Here is a 13,353-nt window from a genome sequence, read left to right as displayed (position 1 = left end):
TTCTTCACTTCAAAATCTTTACATTCTTAGAATTCAGAGGGAGAAAAAAACAAACAAACAGAAGTTATTCCCCAGGTACCAAAGTGAACTTTAAACAATTAATATTGGTTGAGCAACTAATTTCAAAATATAATGCTGAGTGAATTAAACCAGACATGAAAGAATAATTTTGTATGCAGTTCTAGAACAAACCAAACTAATCTATGGTGATATAAATCAGAACCAAGGTGCCTTTGAGAGAGGAACTTTCTAGAGAGAGATATGTTCTTTATTTCATTTTGGGTGGTGGTTCTACCAATATATGTCAAAATATTTTTGTCAAAAGTCATACTGTATATTTATAATATGTGTATTTCACACACTTAAAAATGAAAGCCTAGGTACTAAAAGATCATGCTGGCTGATATAAGGACAATTGACTAAAGTAGGCTAATATGGGAAACAGAGACAGGAGCCTCACAGTTGGCTTAGACCACACTGCAAAGCAGTGGTCAGGTCCTGGATGTATTTTGAAGTTGGGATCAATAAGATTAGCTGATTGATTGTGTTTTGTGAGAAGAACAAAGGTATAAAAGCTGACTCCTAGGTTTTAACTCTGTGTATCTAGGTGAATAGTGATACCATTGGCTAAAATGTGGAAGAAGTGGTAAAGAAGGAAGTTTGGGTGGGAGGGTAGAGGCAAGGAAATCAAGACTTTGATTTTGAACTTGAGATGCCCATTATAAGTGCATCAAGTAGGCAAGTGGATGTAGAAGAGTGGAGGTTAGAGGAGAGATCAGGTACAAATATAAATTTAAAACCATGGGATGGGTTTTAAGGAATGGATCCTAAGGAATAAGGATTGATAGGGAAGAGGACAGAGGCGTAGGATGAACTACTGGCATGTTTCCAGAGGAGCTAAGATTTTATAGGAGTGAGGAGGACCTGGAAGAAGCAAGGAGGAGAAGAAACGGTCCCATACCTCCTTCAGACCATGCTGGATATAGCCTGTGAGACATAAATGGCCACCTCTTAAGCACGCTGCAGGGGAGATGGTGTGTTTGGGGACTCAGCCAAGTTTGTCATCAGCAAAATCCTCTATATCCTAAAACTCTTCTAAACGATCCTTTGATTTTCTTGCTCTAACAAAAATTTAGCTGTCTCAGAACAGCAAGGCAAAGTACAGTCAGAATAAGTTGAAGGATATGTTCAAAGAAGTTGAGGAAGTAGAGGATTTTGCTAACAACAGACTGTGAATTCCAAAGGGCTCAGTGGAAAGGTTGGAGGCACTGGGGAGAGGTTAGTGACTGGGTCAAATTCTGGGATGCACGATGCAGTATAAAGTTAAAGAAATTGAATAATGGGGATTGACCTAGGAGACTTGGATGTCTGGTAGCTTAGAAGCGTGTTGAGACTAGTCCTGCTGGTCTTTTAAAGGGACAAATGTATAATTAATTCTAACTGGGACTTCCTCATGGAGCTTCAGCATTTTTTGTGATGAGGCAGGTAGTGGCCTCTGTCCTCTCCCTGAATCACTGTGGCCTGAAGAATGGGATTACAGAGACTATGGAAGCCCAAAATCCAGGGAAGTTGTGTGTGTTTGTGTGCGTGTGCACACTTGCACATGTCTGAGCACTGTGACTCGGGGATGAGGTTACCTAGAGTTCCCAGGAGACAGGAGAGGATGGTTGCTGAATGGCCAAAGCCAGCACATACTCATTAGAGCCCTTCACCCAGCAACCAGCAAACTTAATACTGTTGACAGAGTAAATTTGGGAAGAGAGTGAGTGGATACATATAAAAACATCCCCACTCTGGAAGAATAACAGGAAACATTATCTTTAGTGGCATAAAAAAAAATCACACAATTTGAGTGGCAGTATTGTATTCTAATTTGATCAAGGATCAAATTGAATTGTATGTCTAAGCACTTACCCATTGCAAAGTCCAGAACTCTTAACAGTGTGTTATCTCAATTTTGCAAACAATTGCAGTCAAATATTATTACCCACAAGTACATGGGGTCAATTTGTAAGATAATTCTTTTCTTTTTCACAGGAAGAAATGAAAAGATTGCAGAATCCTTTAGAACAAGTTAATGATGGAAAATATTTACTTGAAAAGTAAGTAAAAAATACCAAAGGAAATTAATTGTGTTTGAGGTTTAAAAGCTTGCATGGGGAAAAAAAAAAAAAAAAACAATCAAACACCTGGCAAGACAAAAATAAATAAATAAATTTGACAGTTTCTTGCGATATCATTGTGGTCAGGAACCCAGAAATGTGGCTCATTTGATCTATAGTTAGATAGATTTATGGCTAGTTGAGCTATGATACACAAGCTGTACTGATTAACAGATTAGTATGATGCATGGAGATGTCTTGGTGCTGTGTCTGAGGGCTTAAAACTTAACAACCCTGCCCTCTTTTTGCTGTTTAATCAATGGAGTGTATAGAAGGTAGTCCTAAAATTTGCAAAAAGTTTAAGTGTAACACTAAGACTAAGACTAAGTGTAACACTAACACTAAAACTAGAATTAACATTAAAGTAATACTACAGAGGGGTGCCTGGGTGGCTCAGTCAGTTAAGCCTCCAACTTTGGCTCAGGTCATGATCTCATGGTTTGTGGGTTTGAGCCCTGCATTGGGCTCTGCACTGGCAGTATGGAGCCTGCTTGGGATTCTTTCTCTCAGACTTTCTCTGCCCCTCTCCCCTCCCCTCCTCCGCCCCTCCCCCCTCCCCCACTCCCCCATTCCCCTACTCTCCCACTCATATGCTCTCTCTCTCTCTCTCTCAAAATAAATAAATAAATTTTAAAAAACAATACTATAGAATGGAACAAAATTGAGCTGAAAAAAAAAACAAGAAAGATGAAATTCAATATGAGTATATTTTTCATTTAGATTTTTAAAAAATTGTACAATCAGATACATCAGAGATATATTCTGATTTCAGTTTGTGAGTAGATGCTTAGAGGTTTTATCTGATGTTAACACAAGACCATGATTTTATATGACTTCTAAAAATATTACCACAATATTAGACTGATAATAGGCATGCATTGTCCAGATAAAAGAAAAAATGAACTATCATTGAGCATTTACAATTATCTTCCATATCAGTGAATGCTTACAGATGTTTCCTCATAGAATTCTGATTATAGCCTTTTGACATAGGGATTATTTCCATTTTACAGATAAGGAAAGAGGCTCAGAGAGCTTTCAGCACTTGTCTATTTACTAAGAGTAGTGAGGGTGAGAATCAAAACCACTCATGGATGCCACCAGAGCTCCTGATCTCAAACACTGGCTAAGTCTCAATGCCAAGCCCTTGTGAGTGTCACCCGTGGCTCTGGGTATCACATTTAAAAAGCCCGTAGACCTTCCCAAGAGCATCAGAGGAGGTCAGTTAAAATTGTGAGTTTCTGGGACCATATGAAACTACTACAGAGAGTTGAAGATGTGTACTGGAGAAAAGAAATCTCAGAGGGAGCATAATGACTTTCCTTAAAGATTTGAAGGAATTTTCCCATTAAAAAGGGGCCAAATTGCTCTTCTTGGTCTAAAGGGCATAACAAGAATCAGTGAGCAGGATTTACGGAGAAACAGCTTTGTGACTCAGAAAAAGAATAACTATTGTAAAAATTCAGCCTGCCCAACAGAATGGACTTCTTTATTAAGGAATGAGATGACAGACACTAAAAGTGCCCATCTGAGATGCTGTTGAAAACATTCCTGAAAATGGAAAATCTTGAATAAGATTCCTTTCTCTGATTTTATCCTAGCTTTGTGAGTCTGAACAAAGTATTTAAACATCCTGAACACAGTTTCCTGTGCAGATAATAACACTGACTTGACGGTCTTGGTGAGGACCTTAAATAAGACACCCACAATAGCCCACTGGCTGCAACGTCGTCCCCTTCTCTTTCCACCTGGGTGGCTGTTTGGACTAGACACATTCAGGTTCATTCTATCTCCGTGATTCTAAGAATTTGCCGTGTCATCACTTGGAAGGACAGTTTTCAGCAGTTTGATCAAATGAAGTTTCTGCGTTATCTTCAGATTGAATTTATCCTTATTATGGTGTGCCCTCACCATTACCATCACTAGAAGTATATAAATAATAACTAAAAAGTTTTTGTGTAACTAGAAAGATTTTCCTTTATGGAGATTAGTGTGGTAATGACATTAGATAAGTGATTCTTCATCCTGGATGCCTTTAGAATCACCTGGAAGTTAATAAAGATGGCATAAGCCTTGGTGTAAGCTCCACCCTAGACGAATTGAATCTGAATCTCTGAGGATGAGATCTTGAAATTAGTATTTCTCAAAGTTCCCTCCATGTAATTCTAATGAGGAGCTGGGGTGAGAACCAGTGGTCTAGGTACATTTTAGATTCCTTGTGGTTATTCAGTAATCTCACCGTGGCTTAATTTTCTTAGGACACACTTACTCTGTGACGTTCAGCCCTTTTGATATAGGGCTGCTGAGCCAATGGTCAAGAATGAATTCTTGAGATGTTTTTGGTGCAAAAAAGGTGTTTTTATTAAAGTACAGAGACAAGACCCATGGGAAGAAGGAGCTGTGCTATGATTGTGAGGAATGATTGATTATATACTTCTAGGTTGGGTGTGGGGGCAGATAGAGATAAAGGAAGTCACTAAAGAGATTTCCATATGTTAAAGAAGACTACAGGATCCTGGAGGTCTGGCTATTCTCAAAGGTTGCTTTTACTCTCTAGCAAAACATCAACATTAAGGCAGCCATGAGTTCCTTGAGGAGTGTCACGCCCTGCATGTCTCAGGTATTTATCAATGGGCTGCGAGTTGTAAGGAAATTTAATTTTATCTATATTTCTCTTGCCTTTGTTCTCCTCATCACTTTTATCTATTAAGTTAGGTTGTGCTGGTATTTCATTATTGATTTTAATGTAAAAAGTGAACTCCAGAAGTTTTTTTCTTGCTAATTGATCACAACTCTGTATTGAACTTCTCGCTAATCCCGACATGTATCTTTCCCAGCTTTCTGCTCTCAAGAAGATTTGTGAAGATTAATGGCATATATGTGGGCTTCTGCCTCCTCTTTCCTTCCCTATTCTTTCCTTCTTATTGTCCAGAAGCCTGGGAAAGCTAAAAGCTTCTGGAAATGGCCAATCTGCTTTGCATGCTTATTTTTCCTTATCATGATTGAGGAATTCCAGAGATGGGAATTAAAATCTCCCCTCAAAGCACACAAGCCTGTGGGGTAAGCTTCGCTTTCATGTTTGTCCAGGACAGAGAGAGAACAAACAATGGCTGCCAGCCCTAACGGCTATACCCATTTGCCTGTAATTCTAGAGATTTTCCTGCTTTGCTTCGGGGCAGGTCTGTGTCCTTGAAAGCTGTCAAATTTGATTGAAAAACTGGTGTGCTCTGAGTGAGCAGTTAGGCATTTCATTATAGCTGTAGCTGACTTAGGTGCTGATGTAAATCACCTCAGCTACTTGAAATGGCCATAAGTTAAGTGATAGTGGTGTCATAGCAGTTGATCAGTTATTCCCCCTTGGAACATTACATTTATTCTGAATGCTCAACAGGGTTTTGTGGTAGACAGCGTGAAGAGAGGGGGAGCTGCAACTCTGTTCTACTTGAGACTATGCGCAGGACCAGTCCAGGTCATTTGTACACACATACGTGCACATATTCAATAACACTTTCTATGTGCTCATAAACAGAAGAGTAATTAGTAATGCCATTATTTAAGAGCCTGCTTATGACTCTGTTGTTTTTGATAATCATTTATTAACTTAAGTAAGCCCTTAGGGTGACTGCTATTTGTTGTAAATATTGAATCAAGCTGGGTTTCTGGTGCGAAATATATGATTGCAAGCCACACATTCACCTCACATATAATCATTTTATTACCAACAGGTAATTATTGATGGAATGAGATAAAGCTATCCAATTAAAACCTACAGGTATTCATAGTTTATAGTTTGTTGAGGATGTATAACTGCAAATTGTAATTTATTATTATAAAATTTTTTTTCTGTTTTTGAAAACTTGAGTTTTGCCTTTGGTTGCTGTATAACTAGAGGTCCCACAACACCTCACATGTATCCCTATTGCTCAATTTACTAATATGCTATTAAGGGGGTTAGTTAACAAAATCTTAAAGTATCTTTCTTATAAGGCTTTTGTCCCTACAAGATCATAAAATTGCAAAAACAACACTTTCCATGCCAATTGACCCTGCATTAAGTCCCTCTGTTTCCCCTTTAATAACATCTGTCACTCTTGTAATTGCTTGTTTAATATCCACCATCTCTTAGATTGTAAAACCATAGAACACGGAACATGTCTAGTGTTTTCACCATTGTGTCACTTGTGTTTTGCCTCATTTCTGACACATAGAAGATACACAATATATTTATAAATGAATAAATAAGGATGAATTAATAATGGACTCAGAATACCAGTGGCATAGAGCAAAAAGAGTACAGCACTTTTTTCCTTGCCCCTTAATATCCCAGCTAGGCCACCACAAGGCTATATTGTGCTGATGGCACCACCTACTGGCCAAGTAGGAATTTAATCTATATGTTTCTCCACCTTTTTTGGTTATTCCTTTATAAAGAGGAGAAAGTCCTAGAGATACTTCCAGCTCAATTTTTTTCTTATCTTTTTCCTTTCTTTACTAGAACCACAACCTGGTCCTCATTATCAGACCAATTTGAATACCCTTCTAAATATTTTCTTTTTTTTTCCCTTCTAAATATTTTCCATCCCTCTCCTTGTCACTGCTATTAAAAATCACCCTTAAACATCCCATTCAACTTTTCCTGCTCTAAATACTTTATGTTTCCCTGCAGCAATGTTTTTCAAACTATAGATAACAATCCACTGATGGTTTGTTAAATCAATTTTATGGTTCACCACTGAAATGTAATATAAAAAATCTGAAATATAATAAAAGATATCAGCATACATTACATGTAGTTGGGGAAATAATACTTCTTGAAATTTTTGTTTCAGTTTTAATGAACACATATGTACACACACACATCCCCTTAGCACACGCATGTGTCTTGGATTGGGATGTCAAATATTTGACGTATGAAAACCACAGTCAGTAGCATTAAGTTGAATAAGTATGATATTAAAATCCTTCAAGCAGTATTTTGTGGTTGGTTTCTGCTGTACAGTGACTTGAGCATAACCTCTTTGAGCTTCAGATTTCTCATCTGTACAATGGGGAAAATACATACTTGATAGAGGCTACTGTGAAAATTTAATAAGATAATACATATAAAATGTTTATGGCCGTGTTTTGTATATATTATGCTGCCAATGACTATTAGTTTTCTGCTTATCCAAACTTATTTCCTACTTTTATCCTCGACTTTCACCAAATTGGTCTTTGTTATCTAAAAATAGCCTGAGTTTTTTCACCTCTAATCCTTTGTTTTAATATCTGTCTCATATGTATTACCTTTCACATCTTAACCTAATTCCTGCCCATTCTACAAAACCCAGATCAACTACCACCATCTCCACAAAATCTTCCTTGATCACTGTAACACCCAGTGATTGTCTAATAAACTCATTAGAAGCAGTGATCATATATCTATGGATATAGAATTTTCCAGGGCAGAGATTCATGCTTTGACAAAGCTTACAGAATGAAAGAAGGAAAGGTTCAATGGCAGTGGCACCATTGAAGGCTGAGAATGAATGAGATACATTCTCTACAACTTGGTTAATTCCATGGGATTTATAACACCCTCCTTTCGTTTTTTTCTCCCCCCAAAGTGGCCCAATATTCTGCTTTTCTCTTTGCTTAAAGGAAATGACTCTCATGCCTTAAATATGAATGTTGAGCTAAGGAGTAAAAATCAAAAGAATAGCAAATGTAAAAAAACAACGTTTTCTTTTTATGGTGTAGTTATTTATCCATTATCTATCAATAGGAGACTTTAGGACTCTGTGAATTAATTAAAATGAACAAAATTGGATATATATCTGCTTTTTCAAATAAATACAAATTATCAATATTATTTTTATAAAGGTTAACTCTCTGTATTCAACTATATTGAGGCATTATTTCTGTTTCTAGTCACCAGATGGCCATGGATATGGAGAATAATATTGAAAAATATCACCTCAATCTACAGCCCCTGGAATCAAAGGTGAAAATGTAAGTTATTTCAAAGTTTACATTAAAACATTACAGTTCTCATTTTATGAACTTCTACACTACTCTTGAATTTGGGGGTATAAGAATTAAACATTTACTTGTTTCACATTTATGTGTTAAACATTTCTGTTCTGAACAGCAACAAAGCCGTTTTGGGCGAACAGCACCATCTACTGGATGGTGTGGGGGAATTATTATATTGTCATCCCATCATCGTTTCTTGGTTTTCCCCTTTTAGACAGAGTGCATTTTCTGCTGTTTTGTCTTAGTAACTTGGTTAATTCCACCTTGGAAAACTTGGTTATTTTTATATCATGCCATTTCTTTTATCACACACACATGCACGCACACACACAGGTTAATGCTCTGAGAAGCATGTATCCAAGAATTTTAACATGTCTGAGCCTGGCTAGGATCACTGATAATTTACAGAAAAGCCCAAAGAGGAATCTTTTAGAAAAGAAGTGACCCTGAAGAAGGGAGACTTCAGGTGTACAGCTTTAAAGAACAATAAGCCATGGATTTGGGAACTGAGACAGAAATGATGCAGATATATAATATCCTGCTGGGTAAAAGCAAATATTAACATAAACCCTTGTAAATCTACATTAGCCCTGGATATCAGTAAAAAGCTTGTATCTGAATGAGAACAGTGGGATACCTTCAAGATAAAGTTCAGACATGGCTTCTGAACCTGTTGGGTCCCCCACTGTAGGAAGCCCTATGTCATGCTTACTAAATGAATAATAAATCAGGCTACCAAATTTATGCAAGCAATGTGTCAGCCTCACTACACAGGATGTTAGTTTTCAAACATAGGTTGTTTTATCCTTAGGAATTTTCTCATTAAGATAACGTCCTCTTAAATGAAAAAGTGCTGGAATGGAAAGTTGTTTGTGTGAAAAATTAGAGTGTTTAATTTGAATGCTGAAATGAAGCTAGGAATCCTCCCTGGTATTTTTTGGTTTTCATCATCTCTGATATGTATAGGCAGAGGGGCAGGTGCCAGGAGGAGGAGCAGGCAAAGAAAAAATCTCTCTGCCTGAGATTCCAGCCAGCTCAGAGAGTCTGGGACTTAATGTGTAGCTGGCTTGATGGAGGAATCTTAGGTCAGTGAGGTGCAAAAAGAATGGTTTTATCTCTTCTAATAACTCTGAACCCCATTTCCACTCACTGGAGGGGGATGAGGGAGAGAAAACTTAATCTTGCCCAATAATGGAATTTGAGTCCCATCAGAGAATTTAGTCCAGTTCAGTGACTCTTGTCTAATCTGGTTATTAAATTCTTAACTCTCATGACAGGTTGAACATCTCCCCTCTATACACATTAGACTTTTCCTGTAGCTGTGCAGCCTGCTGTCCTCTCTAGTCTCTCCTCTTTCTAGTTGTCCCTTCTCCTTGTTATCCCTCTCCCACCCCTCATGTGCCAAAAACCCAACTGCCCCAAGATTTTCATTAATGGTAAACATTTCACTCCCAGGCAGTTGTTTCCTTAAAAATAGGGGTGGGGATATTGTGGGAAGCGCATTTCATCTCCCCTGAGTCTTCCACCAATGGTGTAGCCTGTGTTTCTCATTATGTCCCTTGCTCTGCTGGGACATCTCCCTCAGGCTGACCTTGGCGTCCTCAAGAGGGTGAGTTTTGGCATACCCTCCTCCCCACTTCCCAAAGGATGTTCTTTAGACCTGCAGAGCACTGGGTATGAAAGATGGGACCTTGTCCCAGGTTCAAGAGTCACTGTCACACTGCACAGGCTTTCTGTTAAGGTCTTCTTTTGTTGGTGGGAACCTGCTGAACATCTGTCTTCCCGTGGAAGGTAGAGAGAAGTAGGGAAAGCGATGGTTACTACACTGTAAAATCCGCTTTACTGGAAACTCTCCTCTCCCTTCTCTGATGAGGAGGAGAGAGGGAGACTAAGTTCCATTGAAGGTTTTCTGGACAGTCCAACCTCTGCAACCCCTGAGGTGGGATGCATTTTGGCAGGCCAGTCTCTGAGTGTAAAAGATAATAAGGCCAGATGAGAACTGTTCTCAGGTGTGGGCTGCCTCCATTTTATACCTGCACTGATGGGAACCCAAGGTGGAGGTTGGATGGGGCAGGAAAGACTCAGTTGTTTCCTCATACTCAGGTCAACTAAAAAGAAAAGGATTTGATAAGGAAGCCTAAACCTCTACGTGGAGTGCAAAGTATCAGTGGAAGTAGAGACCTCCAGGGAAAGGACACATGTGAGTATGTGGATGGAATTTAGAGGAAATGTCAGGAAGGGTGCATTACCTGGTTCACGAATGCGACCATTAACAGGTAATTTTGAGTTTTAGAGTTGGAGGATCAAAGGACCGCATTGAAAGGGCAAAAGCAATCAAGATTGCACAGCTATTAATAAAAAGTAATTTTGGGGAGGTGAAAGGCAGGTTTTCTGAGGGTCGAACAAAAGCAAGCCTCTCAAGTCAGAAAACTTGGTGAAAGCAAAAGTAATAAGTGAAAGCACCACAGTGAAGGCTCTCAATGCAACTCGAAGACTAAAGACAAATATGTTAGGAGGCAAGGCTGGAACGAGGGCCTGAGGAAGAAGGCTCACATCAAGGAGCACATGCTTTAGCACAGAGGCCTGACTGCAAAGGAAGGAAATGGACTCTCCAGACTCCATAAAACTGCTACCCTTTACATGGGGTCACATCTTGGATGTAATAAGATCCGAAACCCCCCTTCTAAATACAAACTTAACAGTTGTTCGTTAAGTGTGTGCAATCCCTGTCCTGATGTTTTAACCATGTATTTATTTTATTATTGAACAACATAGACATCTGTTGAATACAGATCATCTTTTGAAAGTCTGCTCATTAAATGTGCCCAATTCCTCTCCTTATTTTTTTTTTTCAACGTTTATTTATTTTTGGGACAGAGAGAGACAGAGCATGAACGGGGGAGGGGCAGAGAGAGAGGGAGACACAGAATCGGAAACAGGCTCCAGGCTCTGAGCCATCAGCCCCGAGCCTGATGCGGGGCTCGAACTCACGGACCGCGAGATCGTGACCTGGCTGAAGTCGGACGCTTAACCGACTGCGCCACCCAGGCGCCCCCTCTCTCCTTATTTTTTATTAATGTATTTGATTTAGTGATAAAACAACGTTTAGATTCTATAAAAGACAAAGAGAGAGACAGACAGATAGACGCACTGGAGGAAAAAGACAATTCCCAAAAGAATTTCAAAGATATTTCTCAATGAAGCCTTGTTAGAGAAGTAATGCCTACTCTTGTTTGAGAGTAATGCCTATCAACTTTAGTCAAAAGCTTAATTAAAAGAAGATATGAGAGAAGAATGGTTGAAAGCATAGACTTTGGAGTTAGAGCAAATAAGGCAAATCCCAGCTCTGCTCCCTACCCACTGTGTGACCTGGGAGCACTGCTTACCTGTCTGGGCCACAGTTGCACTTCTCTATACGATGAGAACACTAACCGTTTCTTAAAGGATTGTAGTGAACTTTCAATGAGAAAATCCTCCCTGCCAAAATTCTGACCGAATGCATCTTTTCCATGGGAGTTACACTGTTCCAAACATGTTTTGTATGCCAAACTGGGCTAAGAAAATATTGCCCATAAAGATCCTCAGGAATCCAGCTTATCATATCAATGTATGTGATTAGCACACATTGCTTAAAAATTTTTGAAAGTGTTGGGGCGCCTGGGTGGCGCAGTCGGTTAAGCGCCCAACTTCAGCCAGGTCATGATCTCGCGGTCCGTGAGTTCGAGCCCCGCGTCGGGCTCTGGGCTGATGGCTCAGAGCCTGGAGCCTGTTTCCGATTCTGTGTCTCCCTCTCTCTCTGCCCCTCCCCCGTTCATGCTCTGTCTCTCTCTGTCCCAAAAATAAATAAACGTAGAAAAAAAAATTAAAAAAAAAATTTTTTTTGGAAAGTGTTTGATTTTCTTAAGTGATTATAATGATTTATCTAGGGCCTCTATTGGTCACGTTTGAGGCTAACTTAGATACCTTATCCTTGACTCCTTGCAAGAATTACACAAAGGTTATTGTTATTCCTGTTTTTTTGGGTAAGCACAATGTAGGCCAATAACTTTAGTGCTTTGCCCAAAGGCCACAGCTAATGAGAAGTAAAACTGAGCAAGAACCTACATCTCTCTAAACGTACTGAGTTTCTGGGGGGTTCCAGTTCAGGATGGCTATGCAGGAAGATCTTGAACTCACCTCCTCCCACAGGCATTACTGACTCTACAGCCACATATGGAACAATATCCCCTGAAAAAAAAAACAAAACCTAAAAACTGGTGGAGCAACACCTTTACATCACGCAAATGAGAGGGAAACCACATCAAAACAGGTAGGAAAGGCTAGGACATAATCTTGCAGTAAACCCCACCCTGAGCACAGTGACTCACAGTCAGGAGGGAATTCAAAACACAGAGCTCCTTCCTGCCTGAGGAAAGAAGGATTGTACTCTACACCAGGCACCCCCACTACTAAGACCAGCACCTGAAAGACGAGCCCTCAAAACATAACGGCTTTGAAGACCAAAGGGGTTCCAGTGCCTGTGAGACCTACAGGTCTGTGGCCAACTGAAGACGACTCTTAAAGAGCCCGCATGCATGGATTCACCAGTCCCAGGGCCCCATGCAGAAGTATCCCTTTGAAAAGTACCCAGACTTTATGTGAAAAGACTGGTTTCCTAATTTTAAAGTATTAGTCTGAGAGGCAGGGGCCTGCTAGGATATTCTCTGGGGTCAGAGAATGGTGGGAGCCATCTTCCTGCTCTCTGCCTTGCTAAAGCTGGTGGGTGCCATGTTTTTAATTTTTTTCCTTTTTATTCTTTACCTTCTTTCTCTTTTCTTTCTTCTTCTCTTTTCTGTTTTTGGTGGGTGCCTCTTTGCATTCTCCGTCTTTCTTACTCCAGCCAGTGAGCACCATCCTGTACTCTCCGTCTGCTGCACTCCAGAATGCCATCTCCGAGATGACAGCTTCTACACAGGTTGGGGGCCTGGTGTTGGTGACTGTCACCCAGAGAACACCCCTTATCACCTGGCTCTGGAGGCCAAGGGGTTTGGATTCCTGGGTTCCATGGAGCTGTGGCAGTTAGACAGTTCTTGGCAGATCATCATTCCTGAGACACTGCATAGACAGCAGACTGAAACACACATTCACTCTTTCTGAGAAAGAGGCCTATTTACTGGTCCACGAGCTTTGGTCTGAG

General features: G+C 39.8%; 1 protein-coding gene across 1 annotated transcript in view; it reads left to right on the top strand.

Moving 5' to 3' along the window:
* Positions 1 to 2,063: 2,063 nt before the first annotated feature.
* The window catches only part of LOC123611318 (schwannomin-interacting protein 1), a 573,615-nt gene continuing 562,325 nt past the window's right edge, over positions 2,064 to 13,353 (top strand). Inside the window, exons 1-2 of the mRNA XM_045503129.1 lie at positions 2,064 to 2,102; positions 8,073 to 8,153. Of these exons, the coding sequence (XP_045359085.1) occupies positions 8,080 to 8,153 (74 nt within the window). The 5' untranslated portion in view covers positions 2,064 to 2,102; positions 8,073 to 8,079. The remainder of the gene's footprint in view (positions 2,103 to 8,072; positions 8,154 to 13,353) is intronic.

Source organism: Leopardus geoffroyi, chromosome C2 (genome assembly GCF_018350155.1).
Source record: "Leopardus geoffroyi isolate Oge1 chromosome C2, O.geoffroyi_Oge1_pat1.0, whole genome shotgun sequence".
Classification (NCBI taxonomy): domain Eukaryota; kingdom Metazoa; phylum Chordata; class Mammalia; order Carnivora; family Felidae; genus Leopardus; species Leopardus geoffroyi.
The sequence above is the reverse complement of the archived record's forward strand: the minus strand, read 5'-3'. Positions and strand labels throughout refer to the sequence as shown.